At 42.3% G+C, this 20,811-nt stretch overlaps 1 protein-coding gene across 1 annotated transcript in view; it reads left to right on the top strand.

Moving 5' to 3' along the window:
- DLGAP1 (DLG associated protein 1) overlaps nt 1-20,811 on the top strand; it is a gene marked incomplete at both ends in the record, with an annotated part of 149,911 nt that overhangs the window by 109,409 nt on the left and 19,691 nt on the right. The window contains 2 exons of the mRNA XM_084260144.1: nt 11,066-11,439; nt 14,435-14,526. Of these exons, the coding sequence (XP_084116270.1) occupies nt 11,066-11,439; nt 14,435-14,526 (466 nt within the window). The remainder of the gene's footprint in view (nt 1-11,065; nt 11,440-14,434; nt 14,527-20,811) is intronic.

Genomic DNA, 20,811 nt, shown 5'->3' with positions numbered 1-20,811 from the left:
AGTGTTGAGACTCATTTGGGTGTGTTTGCTTTCTCCGTTTATGTATTAAATAGATGGCCTGGGTTTACTTTTAAACTCAGCCAGCACAGAACATCTGGGTTTCCCTTTTAACTAAACCAGTGAAAAAATGCATCATTTGTTTTTTACAAGTATGCAAATATAAGGAATGCTAATATTATTTTGCTGACAGGTTTTAGGGAGAAGGGAGGTTTATCCCAGGCTGACACCATGAGCAGGAGTTCCAAAATCTCTGGCTAAAGGAAATTGTAATTGAAAGATAAATACTCTGCGTGCTTGGGAGAGAAAACTTTACTCCAGTTGGTTCTTTACTGTGGCAATGCTTCTTCATAAATTAAACCTCTGCTTTTTGCCACTGGAATGATATGGCATGAATTCAGCCATCAGGATTTCAGAATCATGTTGGCAAGTTTTTAATTTTCACCTCTACTAAACTCATGTTTTTTAAAAATAAAAAAAAATAAAAGGAAAAAATAGGGAAAGTAAAAAAAAAAAGGCAGTTGAACTGTCATCAGACAGGAAGCTGACATCTGCAAGGAAGTTACAGGAGGATGACATCTACAAATCTTGAATTTCTTCAAGGCTTGTTTTAGAGGCATTTCTATAACAAATGGAAATGTAGAAAGAAATGAGAATGTCTTTCACTCAAATCTTGTTTACAAGCAACACAAGACTAATCTGTCCTCTTTCACGGGTGCCAGGGCCACCATTTGTCTTTGTCTAAATGTCTTCTGGGAACTCTTGCGATCCTCTTGCTAGTTCAGGAGTCACAAGGAGCTGTTATTTTTGTGCTCAGATTTATTGAAATACTCTTACATGGGCACTATGGCGACTGTAAATGAGATGTCAATATTTTTTGTGCTCAGGACACTCAGGCCGATCATTAGGAGTTTCTTATGCCAAGCCAGTACTTTCAGCTGATTTGTTGCATTATTAACTAGGACTGTTCTCATAAAAACAAGCAAATAGATAAAAGGATGAGGTCACTCACAGTGACCTGAAGCCTGCCAGTGAGGAAGGACATCACTTGTTAATTTGAATGAAAAATGGGAAGATAGAATTCAGGTTTTGGTGTAGATTTCGATTCCACAGAATGCATATTTCATATATTCATATTTTCTATTCATATTTCATATGCATTCTTCATGTGCCTTGTTCACCAACCAACTCCATTTCTAGGTTTTGAAAAATATTAATTTCTTGTGTAAACCCCACGTCTACATTTCCTCCTCAGCTGAGGAAGGGTTGGATTTCCCTCCCCTGCACTAGAGGATCTGCCCTGACAGGTGACTTGCAGCAGGTCATCTGATAGCCTTATCAGGGGAAGCAGTACTTTGGAGCTGGGTCATAATTTTCTCAGGTGAACAAATCGCTGTTCAGCCCGGAGCATGGATTCCATTGTCATTTTCCCTCTTCCTTTCTTTTTTCCTGCTCCAAGCAGTTCTTGCTTTTGGTTTTGTTTTGAGTTTGTTTTTTTTATTTTTTTAGGAAGTACATGAACAAAACTTGCTTGTTTTAGACATTCCTGCTTGTACTGGAACACCCCAAAAGTGATAAGTATACTGAAGAATGCTGTACTGGCTGTGTAAAAACAAGTCAATACTTCTCTGGCTGAACAGATGTTCTTGCTCAATACCCATATGATCCTTTTCTTCCTCAATGTTGACTCTCTATATTTGTGTTTATTAGTAATTCTCTATGAGAACAACATCATGTGCTGTTACATCTGCCCAGCTCTTTTTCGTTATAGCGAGCTACGTCAAAACAGATAAAGATACAAATAAATTCTTGTGGTGCTTCATAGCAATTGATAGTAGCTAAAAAGTTGTTCATGTTTCTCTTATCAATCACATTCTTATTATAGTTTGCATTAGCTTTTATTTTCTTGTCTCTGGCATTTTTGCAGTTTCTTCCCAACATATACCTGATTAAAACACAGTAGCCTTCGTCATTGCTGTAATTTTAATAACTTTTAACTCTTGGTCAAACTATTTAATATAAACTTAGATACAAAGTAACATGAAAAAAAAATCCTCAAAACAAACTGAAAGGTAGACTTTTGAGACGATGTGAGAGCACTAAAGCCTTGATGCCATCAGGGACTGAGCATATACTTTCTTTTAAGAGTTTGAAGAGATTCGAGTCCTTTGCTGGATCAGGTGACAAAGTGCTTTTCTGCTGTGAGGAATCAAAATTATGCTCATAAGCATCATGAGGTAGTTTCCTTAATAAAGTAGGTGGATACTCTACCGAAAACAGTAAAATCCATCTCATATAGGTTGTATTAAACACAGTTGAATAGTATATGTCAGAGCAATTACTTTCTTGAGTGCTTCAAAGCTTCTGAACAACCTTAAGGTTGAATAACATGCAAAACTGGTATACCCGCTTTTCCATACTTGCTGTGTATAGCAGTTCGCTGATGACTGGAGGAATATAACTGTCCCATATGTATATACTTATATGTATATGTCTCGTAGCATAGAATTTCCCCAGTGTGGGTCAACTTTGAAAAGTTCATTAGTAACAGCGCTGCTCACTGGGTTCTGTGTGTTATTGCAGCTTCTGAAAAATCCCAAATATAAAAGCCCCCAAACCATGCAGGCACAAAAGAACTGGAACAGAGCAACCCCAGCAACTGATTTTGACTCGGAAAATTAAAGTCAGCTCTTAAACATCACCAGTTGCCATCAGGTCAAATTATACCTACACAGTTTTCAGTGGAGCCAACTGGATGTAACTGATAACAATGTACAGTTTGCTTGCACACCATGGAAATCAGTTTAAAATCAGTGAACTGATACATTTAATGGGTATAAACTCTTTAAATTAATTATTCTTTATTTCTACTGCATTTCCATTTAAGCTTTAAAAAATTACCTTATTAGTCATATCCACTTGTAAATGTGTCCACATCAGGGGTGGGCTTGCAGTAATTTAAGCTAATTGATTTCTAAGCCAATTTAGATGCATTACTAATCAAATTCTGTGAGATCAGCTCGATGTCAATGTGTGCAATGATACAGAATTCTGCTTACCCTACCTTAAGCATTCAGGAAACCACTGGGAGTGAAAACCAGTAAAGCTTGATTTCTTGCTAACATCGGCACCAAAGAAAGAAGGTACATTTCCAGATTGAGGAAGAGAAAGCTACTTTTACAGTTATTTCTTCTTAGAGAGGAAGCACACTTTGAAGTTTAGTACCCCAGCCAAATCTTCCCTTTTCAAAGTTAGAGCTTGTAAAGAAAATCCTAGCAGTAATGTTGAAAATAGTGATGTCCAACTACGTTAATCTCTAGCTAACCTAAATGCTACATGATCAGATTACTCCCAGATAATTGGCTTGCTTAAGTTTCCTCTTGTTTCACAGGTTAGTGTCTGGGATTCACAGATTTAAAAGAGAAGAATCCTAATTCTTCTCTAGTCTGACCTCGTACATGACAAAAGCTGTGCAATTTCAACCTGCAGTTGCTCCATCAAATTCATGACAAGCTCATCCTAAAATGACCGACTGCTAAATTTTGTCATCAACCATCTCCATTGCCATGGTGGGAGGATGATAGATTGACAGCAGAGGCTCAAGAAGGACAGAACATGGGGCTTTTCAATGAGCTGTGAAGGAAGGCATGACCCACAGTACTTGCTTCAATAATAATGTGTGGTCTTGGTTCTGACCATATATCTGCCCTGATATATCTCCAGGTTTGATGGGATTCAAGTCTCCTATACATTGGCTGCTCAGATATTAAATATTCCAGTTGTAACTCAAGAGAAAGCTTATATACAACACTATACTAATCCATCCAGAACCAGTAGTTACATGAGAAATAGCACCTACAGTAATATGGTCAAACAGAGCAGCAACGTGGGCTCCGCTTTGGCAGGCTCTCTGAAAGAGATTACTGGTATACTCAGGAAATTAGGTTGTGTATTCACCGTTCAGGTCAGGTTTTCAAAAATCCAGATCCAATTTAGAAATGTAAATAAGAGACAGGTTTTCAAGTGATTAGACCCAAGACCTTGCAATGTGCACTTGCAGCTCAAGTCTTTATATTCAACTGTTCCTCAGTGGTCAAGAAAAAGTGATTAGTTTTTCAGACTACATTTGGACTTGAAACTTCTTAAATGCATCTTCTTACCTAAAATGGCTAGATACCTGAAACAAGTTCAACTCCCTGTGCTTCTGGAAATCCAGGCTTTGGTTCTTGCACTGATGTTTTTTCCTTAAACAGCTGCTTACATACATGTGTGTGTATTTGGTTAGTACAGCTTCACATTAAAGAAAAAAAACCACCCTATTTTGCTTTATTAACAGAAATGACAGAGGGAAAAATATGCAAATTCTGGAATTTGAGAGTGCTCCAGTAACACATAACAAAGTGTTATATCAAAAGTGCCAAAGAAATTGATTCCTGGAAAATATATGGGAAAAGGATCTGATTTCATCAAGTTGCATATTATTATTTACTGTTACACATTCTTGGTCTAAGTAGGATAAACTACCTTATTTCACAAGATTTCCTCTGTTTTCCATAAATGCCTTTTATAAGATGAACATAATATTCAGAAAGCTTACTAATTTCTTACCATGGTGATTTTATGACGTGTGGGTTCTGAAGCACAAAATATTTTTAAGCATTCTTGTTTAAATCTAAAATGTTAAAATGTTTCTTGTTTTCCATGAGTGCTTTGAAAAGGGGGAAGCGTGAAGAATTGAAGTACTTTATTGCAGAAAGCATTTGATGTGTTCTCTAGACTTTGTGTAAGCTATAGATCAGTGTTTCCCTGATTTTGTCAGGAAAAAAAAAAGGCCCTACAAATGAAAAGAGAGGGTGAATAATTCATACGTTAACTAGAAAAAGACCATGGTGCTGTACTGGTTTTCCTTTTTTCTTTCCACTCTTCTACACCGTGTTTCATTGAATGTAGAGGTTGATGTTCTGTATCAGATATCTTCTACCAAGACTGTTTTAAAGCAGTTTGAATCTTCAGAGCTCATGGGGAGCATCTGCTTGGAAAACAGTCACATTGTCATCCCTGCAGATCTTGATGGTGTTTGTCCAGATGTTTTGTTGGTAGCCAAAGATTAAGGACAAGGCCAAAACAGTTTCACTCCTGACTTCCCTCTCAGCCTGACTAAATTTCTGTTTGAGCAGCTATTCATATGTTGCCTGTGGGTATGTAACTTTGTCACATCCCATGGGACAGTGGCCAGGATTGAACCCGTCTGTAAAGCACCATCTCTGCAGATACAGTGCACTTCTCCTCTCATGCAGGCAGCTGCTGGCAAGGGAATGGCAGAAGCAAGTGCTACGGCTGTCCCCTCCAGCTGCTCACTCCATGTAGAAAGGCAAGGGAGCTTGTAAGGATTAACCAAAATGAAATCTAGGCTTTGAGCATGGTCCCATTTTTACCTCTGTCTTCAGAATAGATGAAGCCAAGTCCTAATTGCCTGACACCACAGCTTTTAGGAGCAAAGTATCACAAGCCACCCTAGCAACAATCCACTTTGCTCAGTGACTTTCATTTCATCTGAAATCTTTTTTCCAGAGCATCAGTTAATACACACTTCTTGGCTTTGAGGCCAAATGAGTTGAATTGCTTAAGTTATCTGCTGTTAACTTACTGGTAGGTTTTATATATATAAGGAAGTTCAGCTATGGCTATAGAGTGCAAGGAGTGAAGCGAGTCCTGTAGGAAGCCTGAATTTTGTCTGCACATCCATAATTGGTGGTGATGTCCCAGTGATACACTGCATTTAGCAGACACTTTTGACTGTCTCACCTGTTCTCTGTACACTAATTCAGCTTCCCTGGGATAACAATTAAACTTCTGACTGGCATCAGCAGCTTCCAGCAGTAGACATTAAAAGAAAGAGAAAAAAAATCTGCTGGATAAATATTCACTGGTGATCCACTGGCTATGCACGTGCAGACTTTCTATATCAATCCGTTTGAGATGCAGGATGAGCCATATTTATTTTCACCCCTCTCTTGGGTTTTAGGAAGCCCCTTAGTGTACCCAGCTAAGAAGCTGGAGGCACCCTACTCGCAAACAAAACTTTACTTATTAAAAAGTCATCAGCACCGGCTTTTAGACCTCAGAGTACACGGGATGTGAGATCAAAATGCTGTGGTATTCTTGTGTGCAGTAAAGATAGCATAGATCCTTTGCACAGATGTCTACAGGATTTTAGTTACCAGTTATTCCTGCGTCTGAACCCAGTATAGCTCTTGTCAGAGAGGATATTTGGCTTGGTGGGTGGGAGGGGGTGAGCGCAAGGGGTACGGAAAAAGCATGGGCTTGGCAGCACCATGAAGATGGTGTGGTACAGGGATTTCAGTAGTTCTTGCTTGGGATAGTGACATCCATAACTCACTCTGGTACCATTCACTCGGGCAACTTAGAACTTCTTATGAAAATCTTTATTTTGGTTTATTTTTAAGCCACCTGCTGTCTGAAAATAGTTTTTTATTAAGGAATTGCATGCTCCATTTTCACAGCAATTTTTTGGTATGTAAAAATAACCATGCTGGATCTGAAATTCCATTTCCAAGTACTCCCCCCTCCCCCCACCAAACTCAACAAAGCAAGGTTGTAAGGGCACAATAAAAAGAATACCAGCTCTGTTTTGAGTCTAACAAGCCAAACCGAGCCCTGCACCCCTGTGCAGGGAGCTTGGGGGCTGCAGTTGTGAGGCTCAGGCCTGCTTGTTCTGTGCTGCAGCAGCAGTGTGAGGTGCAAGGGCGCTGCTAACACACACCCTTTAACAAATGGTAAATCAGAAGGTGGCAGTCCATCTGCACCTGTTGGAAGAGCTGCCTTGTACCTTCGTACTTGTTTGTGCACCACTTGTGTCCTCTGCTGCTCCCTGCAAACTGTGGAATTAGTCCTTTTCCTCAAGAGAACCACTATTATTTTAATTAACTTTAAATTTGCACTTTCATTCATTCTGGGATTTGTTAACCGAACTTATATGAGACTGCCAAATTAGAAAGATATTGCTTACATATCTCATCACTTGAACTGTTCAAAGCACTGCATAAATTTGATCTCTTCACAAATATTAATCTGCCTTGGGGTTCTCCTGAGCACCCATTCACCGAGCTAAAAATCTGTGTTTGCATGCTGATGTTTGTTCCTGAGGGCTCATCTCCCTAGTGAGCGTGTTTAAACAACTGAAGTGCTCTTACAATGAAACATTCAAATTCAAGCCTTTATTATTATGCAATCTGGGATTATTTTTTTTTTATCATTAGACTTCCTTCTGAACTGTGTGGTTGACACTCCCTGTTCCAAATTCCTGTCCCATGAGCTAGTTGTTTGGAAATACTGGCTAGAAGGACAAACACCGTGGCTTTTTTATTTTTTTTTTTACCTGGAGAAAGTGCTTTTTCACTAGGTATTTGGGATTAAATTGTAACCCAAAGGCAGGCAACAGAAACAGGATAAAGATCAAAAGGAAGAGGAGAGCATTACTTGGTACACTGATTCAGCTGGAGACAGTAGGCCTGATTCAAGGTACTTTGGGAGTCAGTGGATTCTTGCACATGATTTAACTAGTTTCTGGATTAAACTTTGCATATGCCCTGAGAGAGGAATGTGTACCTGCTCCAGCAGCATGTGTGCTCTGTAAAAATAATACAAGAAGCTAGCCTAGATTGTGACAAACTGAGGGTTCATGCACATTTGCTATTCAGAAAAGAGAAAAAAATAGATATTTCTGATTAACTCCACGTCTAACTAATTTTAATGAAAAATGAGACTACTTTGACTTGACTCTCCAGTCAGATCAGTTTCCGTACAGAACTTCGCTCCTTGATCCCTGTCCAAGAATGCATTTATCAGTGAATTTATTGAGCCTTTTAAATTCACTTCCTGATGTGAATTAAACTAGCTTTCATGTGTGAAACCCCTGGAAAGTTCCCTCTGTGTGAAGCGAGGATTTCTTCATCTTTTTCACGCATCCCACAGTCTTGTAATCTTCTCCCTCAGAGTCATCCTGCAGGACAGTCCATCCCTGCTGTGGGAAAGCTGGATGGAAGAGCATCCCTTTTTGCCCACAGGGACAGACAGTACGGTGATGTGATCTTCCTGCGCCGACCGAACACTCAGGCTCTCTCTTGGCTGCACAAGGAGAGAGCACTGAGGTTTTGTCACTTTTTTCCTTGGGGAGTACTCACTTTGCTCTTCAGGCAGCCTGGCGTTTAAAATACCACAGCTGCTTGAAAAAAACAGCAGATCCTTCAGGTTGCCATGTCACAAGTTGCCAGGTTCCCAAAGGCGCCCGGAGAAAAACTGATGCGCTGAATCCCTCTCCTTGCCATGCTTCAGGCGTTTGCTGGGCTCAGCCAGCTACATTTAGAGCCCAGCTGCCTCCGACGGCGGCAGCCCGAGCATTGTTTTGTTGTCGTTTCTGCAGAGGAGCGGCAGGAGCTTACATCATTTCCAGTAATGAAGTGCCTGGGGTTCTTTTATGACTTGCACACTCCGCTTCTCCGGGGCTGTACAGTATGTGCTGCGTGACTCCTGGAAACTGAGGATTTGTTTTGACTTGCTAAAAGAACGTTTGCTGTTTCTCTTTACAATTTCACTGTATGACTTGTCAATTCTAACCCCCCTCTTAAGAATAACTTTAGATTTAATTAGCTGAGTGCAAACATCTCTCAGCGCAGTGTGGATTAGGCTCCTCATTGAGTGCATTTACCAACAGAATGAAAGACATCTTAATCGGGCGTTTCTGTATTTGTGCTGCTGTGTCCAGAGTGCCCGGTAGCTGTCAATAGACAGTTGCTATTGACTCTTTCTAGAGGGGGATAGCTAGTGATGCAGGGACTGGCCTCGTTAAGGCTTGCTTTCTATTTTTGAAGCCCTGTCTCCTACCTAAGAGCACTTTTCAAGCGTGTTTCCTTACCATTTCCCTACCTGCTATGTAGGAGAAACTATACTTACGTGTCTTGCTGGGGTGTCCTGAAGGTGCTGGCATCTCCCCAGGAGTTCCACAATGACCCTGCCTACCATCTTTTAAATGGCGCAATTTATACTTCCCTGAATTGCAGAGCAGCGTTGCACACCGACCTCTGCTAGACAAGCTTGGCACCAGCTTCCCGAAGCGTTACCTGGATATACACGCATGCCTGGGCTTTGAATTCTTCATTGGGGAACTTCAGTTTGCATTTCCACACTCAGAGAACATTCTCCAGACCGTGAGCCACCCGGGTTGTTTCTGGGATACCATCACCCGAGCAGCAGCCCACACAATCCTCCCTGAGTCCCAGTGCAAATGTGTGCACTGCAGCAACAGCAGCTGATTTACCTGAAGGTGCACTCACACACGTGCCTTTTGGCAGTATCAAAACCAGCAAAGAACAGTTAGCTCCAGATATTTAAAAAAAAGCACCTTTAACCCCTACCATCTACTCATTTCCCCAGAGTTAAAATTTTACAAGTTCATTTTTAGCCATCTCTTCTCTCAAAGATGCTGTGGTTTCTGTTTGGTATTTCAGAAATGAATCATAATTTCAAAACCCTCACTACCTTAGTGAAACACTCTTTTTCCATTAGCGTTCAACGTGTTTAACATGGGTTTGGGCATGTTATCAGCAACTTGTACTAGAGGCCTTAAGAAAAAAAAAAAATCCCGTGTGATTTCATGCCCTGGAAACACCTTTGATGCTATAACTGTTCTTTCAGCTATCAGGAGATATGAGACATATGGATCTGAGCTAGTCAAATTAATACTGTAATGGCTTCTGGCTCGACAAGCACGTACAGCACAAACAGAGAGCAGAACAGCTGTAGAAGAGTTACCTTTTATGTGGGTGGCATAGATGTCTGCCAATTAAAATGATCTGATGAATCATTTCTTGCCATATGATTACTGTTAATAAGAATTTATGTTAACATGTTTGTGTCTGAACTTTGCACAGGTTCATGCCTGCATTTATTTTCTTAAAAAATAGAGCATATCGTGATTGTTTTTTGTTCTTAATGGACTTTCTTTCCTCATTTGAAAGCATTCCAGGACTTTGGTAACACAGAGCTGCCAACTCTCCCTTAAAGGAAGATGTTTTTATCTCCACACACTGCTTTCTGCATGTAATTTTCTACACACAGGCCAATCATCTTTAACCTGGGAACCTCAAGCTAAGCTTGTAAATCCATATAGCAGCACTTACAAAGAGAGCATGGCCTTCAAAATATGATAAGTCCTCATAAACTTTCATTAAAGCCTCTGTTGTTGAAAACATTTATATTTGACACTTTAAGTAGTCCCACTGACTGACAGGTGTTAGCTATTGCCTTCTATTACTCTAACTCCCTGTGTGTAAAATCAAGTTGATTTGTTTTTTTTTTCCCCAGAACTGATGTGTTATATTTGTGATGAGGGTTTGAGGCAAGGCAAAATCTTGTTTTAAATATGTCCTCAGCAGCTTACAAAGCATTTCAAAATATTTGAGAAGTCCATGCAACAAATGAGACCTTTCATAGCAAGAAATACAGAAGTCCAAGTATAGTGAGTGTTAACAGACTTTAACCTGGGATGGTTTGAGGGTCTCTGATGTGAAAAATGTGGTTTAAAATTATACATAAGCCTGGTAAATACAGTAGGACAGGGTAGAGAGACATGAAACAGTTGCAATAAAACTGCATGAAATACAATTGAGTTCGGATAAGTGGTTGGAGAAGTCATCATCCTCTTGAATCTTGTTTGGAAGTCGTAAGCAGAACAAAAGTTTTGGTGGAAGTTGTTCCTATGGGAGTTAGAACAGTTAGAAGAAAAAATTCTGGAGAAAACAATCATAAAATTACTATGAAGAAACTTGGCAAATACTTAATTTCTTTCCCTCTGCTGTCAATTCTGCCACTTACAGTGTAAGCAAGGTTCTTCCGTGGCACTTACACTGGAACTTTTTCAGGGCTCTTTGCCTAACAGCATCCTCCTTACATATGTTCTATCCATGCTCACTGATGCTTTGAGCTCATGTTTACATCCGTTTTCCCCGCAGTGTCAATACAGCAAGAACTCTCATATGTTTTTTTCCAGTGTCATCCTGCATTACCACCTATAAGAAGACACCACCTCCGGTCCCACCAAGAACCACCACCAAACCCTTCATTTCCATCACAGCCCAGAGCAGCACAGAGTCTGCCCAAGATGCGTACATGGATGGGCACGGGCAGAGGGGAGATATCATCAGTCAGTCCGGACTTAGCAACTCCACGGAGAGCTTGGACAGTATGAAGGCACTAACAGCTGCTATTGAAGCTGCCAACGCGCAGATCCATGGCCCCGCGAGCCAACATGTAGGGAACAATACTGCCACTGTCACCACCACCACAACCATTGCCACCGTTGCAGTAGAAGATAGGAAGAAGGACCACTTCAAGAAAAACAGATGCTTATCCATTGGAATACAGGTACGGTACAGGACCCCAGTTATATGCCCACCATTGCTTTGGACTCCTACACCTGTTTTACTGCTTGTTATACAATGTTTTGGGAATTTCTCTTCTTCCTGACAGGTACCCATGTAGAAATCACAGCAGCATAATCATTCTGCATGGTACTAATGATGTTTTCCTAATTTATCATAAAAACATCAGATGTGGGACTTTGTTTAAGGCTTCTTGCTGCTCATTATTCAGCTCTGTTAAATTACACACATGAGCACTAATCTATGAATCATAACACAGCAGGGGTCAGAAAGGCATGAATTAAATCATTGAAAGGGAATGTGTAAAACAATGATTTACATTACACTATCACCCAAAAATATTTTCGTCCAGCCTCACTGAATTAATTGTTGCTGCTTATTCATGCATCTCATAATGACTGGTAGCTGCTTGAATGGGGCAGCATTGTTCCTCTCTCAGCTTCAAGAGCAGAGGGTAAGTTCCTCCTGCTTTGCCCTTGTTAAAGAATATTGCGTTTTGCTACCTCTAGTAGAGTGAAACAAGAAAACTTACGCTGCCAAAATTGACCCCTACTTGCAGAAAGGAGAAGAGCAAATAAACTAGACCAATTTAATCTGCTTTCTTAATTAATCTTTCCCATACTTCCCCCCTCCTCCCCAAACCAAAAGAAAAAGGAATGTGCATGAGACTATCTGCTTGCAGGATTAGCTTTTACAACAAAGTACTTGAACTTCCAATCAACCAAGAATCAACAAGAGTTTTTGATGGGAGAGGAATCCCAAGCAAACAGAATAGCAATCCACAGCCTACCAGCCTTCACAAGAAGACATGATTATTTTCTGCTCTTGCAGATGGAGGTTGCAAGCATGGCACTATGTGCCTGGACAGGCTTAGCTGATTAGCAAAGCCTAAGAATTTACTGTGAAATCTCTGCATCAGTCTGATGAGATGAGAGGTGCTGTGGAGAAGTATGCCATCCCAGGGGCAGCTCCTGGAGAAGCTCTGCCTTTTCTCTCACTTCTTGGAAGAGTGGTAACAGAGGAAAGCTCTTCTATTCCTTACTCCCATACTCAGCCAAGCCAAAGGGGTGACATTTTTTTATTGCAATCCCTTATTTCACTGAGCAAAGCAACAAAGACTCCTTAGCAGGCAAAACCACCCTGCAAAATAAAGGGTAGAAAGGAAAAATTTCCACATTTGCGGAATCCAAAACAAACAACAGTGAATGTGAATCGTGACTCTTGAGACATTGTCTCACTGCTGTCTCTCCTTAAAGTGGTGTTGTTGCAAATAACAAATGCTGCTTTTGAGATAGAGGGACCTCAGTTTCCTGAGAACTGAGGAAATCAAAGCCCCTAATGCTGTTCAAGCCTTTGAAAAACTCCCTCTAAATCTTCAAAATTTACAGATGACCACCACCTGAAAGTACCTGGGGGGTGGCACTTGAGGGGCTGCAAGGGATATTTTAGTGTACAAGCCAGTGGAGTCATACAGCCTTACAGGACCCCTGCCTGTGCACCCTGCCACACTCCCAGTTGTACTTATCAATGAGATTTTGAGTCAGACAGGTTTCACAAATAAAAGAAGACTTACTTTGCCAGTCTGCTGTCTGGTCCTTTTTTCAGCATCACTGCACAAGCAGTTGTGCTGGTACAGCTGAAGGAACAGTGTAGGAGTGGAAATACGTAAGATAGCTGTTGCCACCAGAAATTACTTCTCTTAGAAACAGCTGCCCTAAAATAGGTAGGTATGCTGTCAGCTCTCTGACTGACAGCATGAAGTCAGTCTGTCTCTTTGTAAAGGCAGCCTAGTTTAGGCTTAGACTGAACTCAGACCAGATATACACTTTATTTACAGTCTGGCCCATCTCTGTGGAGCAGGGCAAGCTGCTTTCGCCAAAGACATATTCTTGGTTTGCTTCCTCCTCTAACAAATCAACCCAATGTGAGCTTGTGATGAACCTCTGTGTGTGTCCTCCGCACCCCACAGCCCCCCTTAGGACACCACAAGCCTTTGCTGTAAATCTCTTCAGCAAACAAGCAAAGCAAAGCAAAGAAAAAACCTTCCATCAGAAGGTTGCTTCTGTGTCAGTTATGGGATATAAGGCATAGTTCTCTCCCCCAAAGCCTCAGTGTCCGGTACCCTGCTTCACTGAACAGCTCTGTAACTCACATCCCTTCTTGAGCACTTTTCCTGCACAGGCTATTAAATTGGCTCTAGACAAGTTTACTTACTGGTGGAACAGATGCTAACTACAGCTGGAGATTTTGTACACTCAGGCCAGAGTGGTTCCACTTCATAACACTGCTGTGGTCCAGAAATTCTGTGCACTGGAAAGTTATTTTCTTGTATGACTAGCAACGTCATGCATAGCATTGGGAGTTAACAACTACACTGATTGGACCCAGAAGTTTGTGATTTTGCTCAAAGACACATCTGTGGTGAAACTCTATACCACTGACAGAAATAATCTTGCGACGATGGAGAGGTGGTATAAAGTTCCTCCCGGTGCTCCTAGGGACTACCTGTTTGCTTGATGAAGCAGTAAACAAAATGCATCCAAGAGCCACATGTGCACATTTTCTCTGTGCACTGCTCTGATTCAGGGCACTAACATTCAAACAAAATAAACACGTAATTTTGACAGGAGTTCACTATGCACACACATGCAGACCAACAGGTAACATGAAACAAATAGTCGAGCACAATAAGTGGAGGTGCAGCTGCTCAGAGATTTGCTCTGGCAAATCTGAGCATCCAGCTTCCATAAAATACTGGATAAACTCCAGAAACGCTTTATAAATTAACAGGAATGATGAATATTCACTAATCACATCAGAAATGGGCACACCAGAGAGAAACTATCTGACTAGATGAAGATACTCATGGTACAAACTATCTATGCAGACACTTGGTGGTAATTACTCATAGAAAATGTAAATAGTTGGGTGATATCTTGCTAAAATGCAATCTGATTAGCTGGTTAAATTTTTTTAAGGTTGATGGTGCTGAAGAATCCACCAAACCAGGTGAAAATAAAGCAACCAGTAAGTTCCAGTCCATAGGAGTTCAAGTAGAAGAGGAGAAGTGGTGAGTAAAATTTAATACTGTTTTTCTAAAGTAAATAATTATGCTGCAACTAAATTTTAAGAGCCCTAGTTCCTGCATGCATGAGCATATAAATCTGCTTCCTGGATGAATTGTTAGATCACCCAGCTGAAAAGCTGAGTCTCATAAATGTTGTAGCTCTTTTTCCTCAGAGGGGATTTTTCAGGACCAGCGGGAGAAAAGTGCCACAGGTTTTGAAGGTCACTGTACTTTTAATAAGCTCTTTTTCCCCAGAAAATCTAACTAACCAGCGGAAGGTGATGCAGCTGGAGTGTTAGTCTTGGGATGGCTGCAGCAGCATAGAGCTTGATGGGGAGGTTTACCTTGTTTTTCAGCAGAATAATTTCAGGCACGTGGAGCAGCGCAGTGGCAGAGCCAAACTGATTGCTTTCGCCCAGGTATCTCGCCCAGACATCTCTGCATTACAACTGCTCCCTTGCAAAAAAAAAACCCACGATGTTAAGATTAAAAAGCCTGTAAAACCCAGTTCTCTCCCAAAGCTGAATTAGTAAACAAGTAGAGTCCAATACAAATAAAATAAAAACTTTTAAAAATCTAGAACAGTGAATGTCTTGAAGGGTTATGTTTCTTTTGGATGACAAATTGCGCTTGCTCTGCGGGACAGCGTAACTCCGCGTGGCACTCTCCAGGCTCATAAAGTTTCCGAGTGCTTGACCACAACTGCAAACCCTAATTCCTGCCCAAAGCCGGTGGAAGAAAAGCCAGGCTCTGCCCTGGGACCACGCAGGCCGGCCGGGTGCTGCCGCGGCTGCCAGCACCCACCCAAATATTGGCTCGCTTTTTCGCAAGCGGTTTGGGCGCGGTGTAACTTTTGGATCCTGGAACCTTTTGGGGGATAACTGGCTGTACCATACCACAGAAGAAGCCTCAGGGCAGTACGGCTCGTTGGTGAGGGAAGAGTCACTCTTGCAATCTCTCCGGAGAAAAACATGGGTGCAGCAAATCTGAGCTGAAAAATTAGGGCCCTCTGCCCTCCTCTGGCCCACCAACCGCGGTAGCGAGTAGAGATGTCCATTTTCACACAGGTTTGGTGGGTTTATTTTCCCTACTTCTGCTAAAAATACTCAAAAATAACATGTTATCTACACAGTTTTCAATTCAAGAAAATCTCCCCATAAAGTAGCAGAGTATCTTCCTGTGGTTTTAAAAGGCTAAAGTGATTTCAGCAAGAAGAAATGTGATTTTGCAATAACCCTGCTAGGCTGTTACCAAGTTCCTCATTAACCTGCTAAAACATCTCTTGCTGGCAGACATTTCTTTATGTGTTAGACCTTAGCCCCATTTACCCACAACTCTTCCAGCACTAGATAAATGAGCACCGTGGAATAGATGCAGAAGGACGGTTTCCCTTTCAGCTTGAGCACAAAGGAAATAACTACCCCAAAAGCTCAATCCTCCCTTTCCCCTCAAAAAAACCCAAACAAAAACAAAGCAAAACCCAAAACAACATAAAAAAAACAAAACAAAACAAAACAAAACAAACAAAAAAAAAAAAAACAAAAAAAACCACCCCACACCAAAACCCCCAGAAAAACAAAGAAAGAAATGGCTGTTTGTAAATACCTTACTTCCAGAGTCTGCTTTCAGTTGCAGTTTTTATTACTCCAGAGAAAAAAGTAAGATTTGCCTGTGAGGGTCTACCCTGAGAAAGCAATATTTCTGCATTACCTGCTGACAGCTGTGTTTGGAGGTTTCCCTGCTGATAAAGTTGAGGTTGCTGCTGCTTGGAGCAGAGGGGCACGCAGCAATCTATCATGGACTTTGAGAAGTGAGCTGGCTGATAAAGGACAGCCCCTAATCCTCAGAAAATGAGTGCACTCAAGACACAAAGGGTTTATCATCACAGTTTGGCACTCATATTCCTTCCTTCTTTTTTTTTTTCTTTTTTTTCTTTTTTTTTAACAGAGCTAAGCACAATGTATTGATTATCTGTTACAGGAATATAATTGTAAATACAGGGCATTCTTGCCTGCCCCTACACTGCCACATCTGCAGAGCCTCAGAAAAGCCCCTTTGAGTTGAATCTTTGACAAATGAATGATTTTTAAAATCTCCCAGGCTTCAGAAATATTAACTAAATATAAAATAAGAAGATAAGAATGACACACAACAAAGAGGACACATACAGTAAATGGATCACGTTTCCTTGCCAGTCTAAGCTATTAAGTGCCCTGTTATAAAACAAGAAAGCTCTTTACTTCATGCACCAAAAGTCAACCGTACAAAATTCCTTTCACTCCTCTTCTTTGCCTTCTGCTCTTTCCTCCCCCTTTCCCTCACCTCATATGACTGTCATTCTCCCACCAAGGAGCCTTACCTCCTCATGTCCTTTTAAATATTTCTGCTTCTGTGCTTGGACCAAGTAAGCAAAGGATTTTTGCCTCCATTTCTTGATCTAAGTAGCTTAAAACCAGCATCTTCAGAGGACAGCTCTATCTCTTCCATCTTCCTTCTCATCTCAGACCTTTCATTAGCCCTTCACTCCCTGTAACCTGGGCTTCCTGCCAAGACAAATGACTGAGTCCTCCTCCTCCTCCTCTTGCACTGCTCAAAGGATAAATGTGCTTACCGCTACCTGACTGTATTACAACTGGATCCATCACCGATATTCATCTTATCCTCAGTTCTTTATGCTGCCTGCTCTCAATAAGCTTTTCAAACCCCTTCTCTAAATGCAGCTCTATGATTTTTAGCATTTGTGGAGTACCACTGTCCAGTGCTTCTCACGGAAAAAAACTGGTATGCATTTCTTTCAACAGTAACCTGATGATCTTCCTGCTGTTACTTTCTTATCTCTCACCTGATCTCCCTCACAATGTTAACAAAACCCCAAGAAACATGTTCTTCCCCTTTCCTCACATGACTCACCCCTTCCAGGGCAATTTTGAAATGTGTATCTAATGAAGCTGATCAGTGCAATCTCAGGTCACTTCCATTTCTGTCCATTTCTGTTTGTCCTTTCTCTTTACCTGTGACATCTTGACCCTAAGGACCACCATCCATTCCTCACTTACAAAGATAATTGAATTGTTGGGAGGCAACCAGTTCTACTGAACCAGAAAAGAAGTCATCATATATTGTACCAGGCCAATTAGCACACATCCTTATTGAACAAGGGGCTACAAGTCCCACAGCTCTGCAATCACTTTTAGTCTCTCTTACATTTTACCTGGTCTGCCCCAAGATCTCCTTCCATTACATTCTCACCCCCAGAAGTGCTCATTGCTCCTAGTCATAGAATCACAGAATGCATTAGGTTGGAAGGGACCTTTAGAGGTCATCTAGTCCAACCCTCCTGAAGTAAGCAGGGACATCTTCACTAGATCAGGTTGCTCAGAGCCCCATCAAGCCTGACCTTGAATATCTCCAGGGATGGGGCCTCCCTGTTCCAGTGATCCATCTTCATATTGAAGAATTTTTTGCTAATATCCAACCTAATCTCCTCTTTTCTAGTTTAAAACCATTATCCCTCATCCTCTTGCTACATGCCCTCACGCACAGTTCTTCCCCAGCTTTCTCACAGGCACCTTTCAGGTACTGGAAGGCTGCTATAAGGTTATACCACCAGAGAGCAGTTGTATTTGTTCTGCCATCACAAGAATTCGCAAATGCTGAAACAATGGTAGTTTCTGAAGCAAGAAATCTGCTATGTCTCTGCTAACTCAGACCATAGTCCATTTCCATTTTCTCTGGCTTCTGTGGGGACAGGAAAGGTGCCCCTACCTCTTGGTGTGGTATAAAGTTAAATGATTTGAAATGGTGATGCAGTAACATTAAAAAAAATACTCTTCTATCTCTTCAAGGATAAAAAGCACATCTTTGGCTTTTGTTACTATATAAAGCTTTATATTTCCTTTCATTTAGGTTTTTGGGTTTGGTCACTTGCTGTCCTGACAAAAAATACTCCAAGTTTAGGGTCTTCCCTGCACAGCAGGACAGCCCTATGCTCTAACTCAAATGTCATAATTCTCCAGCTTTTAGGATAGGGCCTTCAAATCTGTATTTTGACTAAGGTGGGCTGGGGCTGATATTTCCTTGCATTTGTCTGCAGCATATTCTGGCTGTCTGTGTTCTCTGTGGTGAAAGCCATGCCACTGAAAAATTCTGAAGGTGGTAGATGCCCCATCCCTGGAAACATTCAAGGCCAGGTTGGATGGGGCTCTGAGCAACCTGATCTAATGGAAGATGTCCCTGTTCATTGGAAGGGACTGGCCTAAATGACCTTTAAAGGTCCTTTCCAACCCAAACCATTCTATGATTCTAACCTGGATGTGAGTGACCAAGCCAGTACTCAGAAGAGGCAGTTTCAAAACCAAGGCTTAATAATGTTCCCAGTGTAAAGCTAAGGGCTCTGACCTGGTCTTGTGTGCTAGGTCTCAACAAAGTGTTGCCCCATCTTGTTCCAGCTATTGCCTCCCAGCATTGCCCAGAAAGTGTCGCTGGGCAAAGGGTAGAACAGGTTTAAATTTAGGATAGGACTTCCCAGAAAAGCTTTGATCCTCCATCTTCTGCAAACTCTGCTGGTGAGAGACATGCCCAGTGGTTTTGGGTCACCAACTAAAGAGGCCTTAGGTGTTGTCTTTGGCTGGGTCAATCTTGTAGTTGCCCTTCAACTGTATTTGGCACCTTTGCTAGGCATTTGGGCACTGTGCCCTGCTCCTGCCCTCCTCTGATTGCTGCTGCTGCAGATGTGAGCAGCTCGGCAAGTGGTAGCCAGGGGCAAGGCTGCCATTTTATGGGATGAGGGACAGTGGATAGTGAGGAAATTCATGTGGCATCAGGAGACTATCAGGATGGCCACACAAGAAGCTGACCATGGGTCCCTTTGGCTGAAGGGCATCTGGTCTATAATAGTCCCCAACTGGGAAGAGCAGGGTAACCAGGGCTGAAGGTGCTTTTCCTACATCAGGGTGGGACCCACTGTCCACACCTCCTACCACCCTGTATGTGCTTAGGGAATGAACTGTCTCTGGTCAGCTGTCTCTGACATGGCCAGCTTCATTCCCTGGCCATGGCTGCCTGTGATCTAAGAAAACCCTTACACTCCTGGTGCCTCTTAGCCTGCTGCTGGGCTGTCTCAAGCCTGGCATTTGCAGAATTTGCCTTGAATTTCTGGTCAGCCCGTGGTGGTTGGCAATAGCCTCTCTCCTCCAGCCATGGCCCTCATGAAAAGATCACCCACCCAGTGGATGAAGGTGGTAGCTATAGGTTTTCTAGGTTTTAGTAAGGCATCCATCCTTCTGGACAAGCCCAACTGTGAGATAAGAAGGTTCATAGTACACTGGCTGAAGGACTGGCAGAAGGGCAGAGCTCAAAGGGTCACCTGACTGGTGACCGGTTACTACTGATGTTCCTCAGGGCCCAGTTCTAGGGCCGGTTCTGCTCAATGTATTAATCAATGATCAGGATGCAGGAGTTGAATGCACCATCAGCAGCTTTGTTGGTAACAAACTGGAAGGTGCTGTTGACTGTCTCGAGGGACGAGAGGCCTTGCAGAGGGGTCTGGTCAGACTGGAGCATTGGGCAGTGATTAACAGGATGAAATGTCACAAGTCCAGATGCCAAATTCTGCACCTGGGATGGAGTAAGGCTGGGCACAAGTACAGACTGGGAGAGGTGTGGCTGGAGAGCAGCCCTGCAGAAAGGGACCTGGGGTGCTGGTCAGCAGCAGCTCCATACGAGCCAGCAGTGTGCCCTGGCAGCTGGGAGGGCAAACTGCACCTGGGGGGCATCAAACACGGCGTAACCAGCCGGTCAAAGGAGGGGATTGTTCTGCTGTGTTCAGTGTTGGTGCAGCCTCACCTCGAGTGCTGTGCACAGTGCTGGGCCCCACAGCTCAAGAAGGATGTGAAGGTCCCTGAACATGTCCAGAGGAGGGGAACAAAGCTGGGGCAAGGGATGGAAGGCATGTCTTGTGAGGAGAGCCTGAGGACTTTTGTCTTGTCTAGTTTGGAAAGGAGGAGGCTGAGGGGTGACCTCATTGCTCTCTACAGGTTCCTGGAAAGGGGAAGTGCTGAGTTCTTCTCCCTGAGATCCAGTGACAGGACACATAGGAATGGTTCAAAAATGCACCAGGGAAGGTTTAGACTGGACATTAGGAACTATTTCTCTACCAAGAGGGTGGTCAAATGCTAGAACAGGCTTCCTAGAGGTGGTGGTTGATGCCCCAAACCTGTCACCATTAGGACAATGTCCATAACAACATGCTTTAAGTTTTGGTTGGCCCTGGATTGGCCAGGCAGTGGG

This window comes from Gallinula chloropus, assembly GCF_964237585.1.
Source record: "Gallinula chloropus genome assembly, chromosome: 2".
NCBI classification, from domain to species: Eukaryota; Metazoa; Chordata; class Aves; order Gruiformes; family Rallidae; genus Gallinula; species Gallinula chloropus.
Note: the sequence above shows the minus strand (reverse complement) of the source record. Positions and strands in the feature narration are given on the sequence as shown.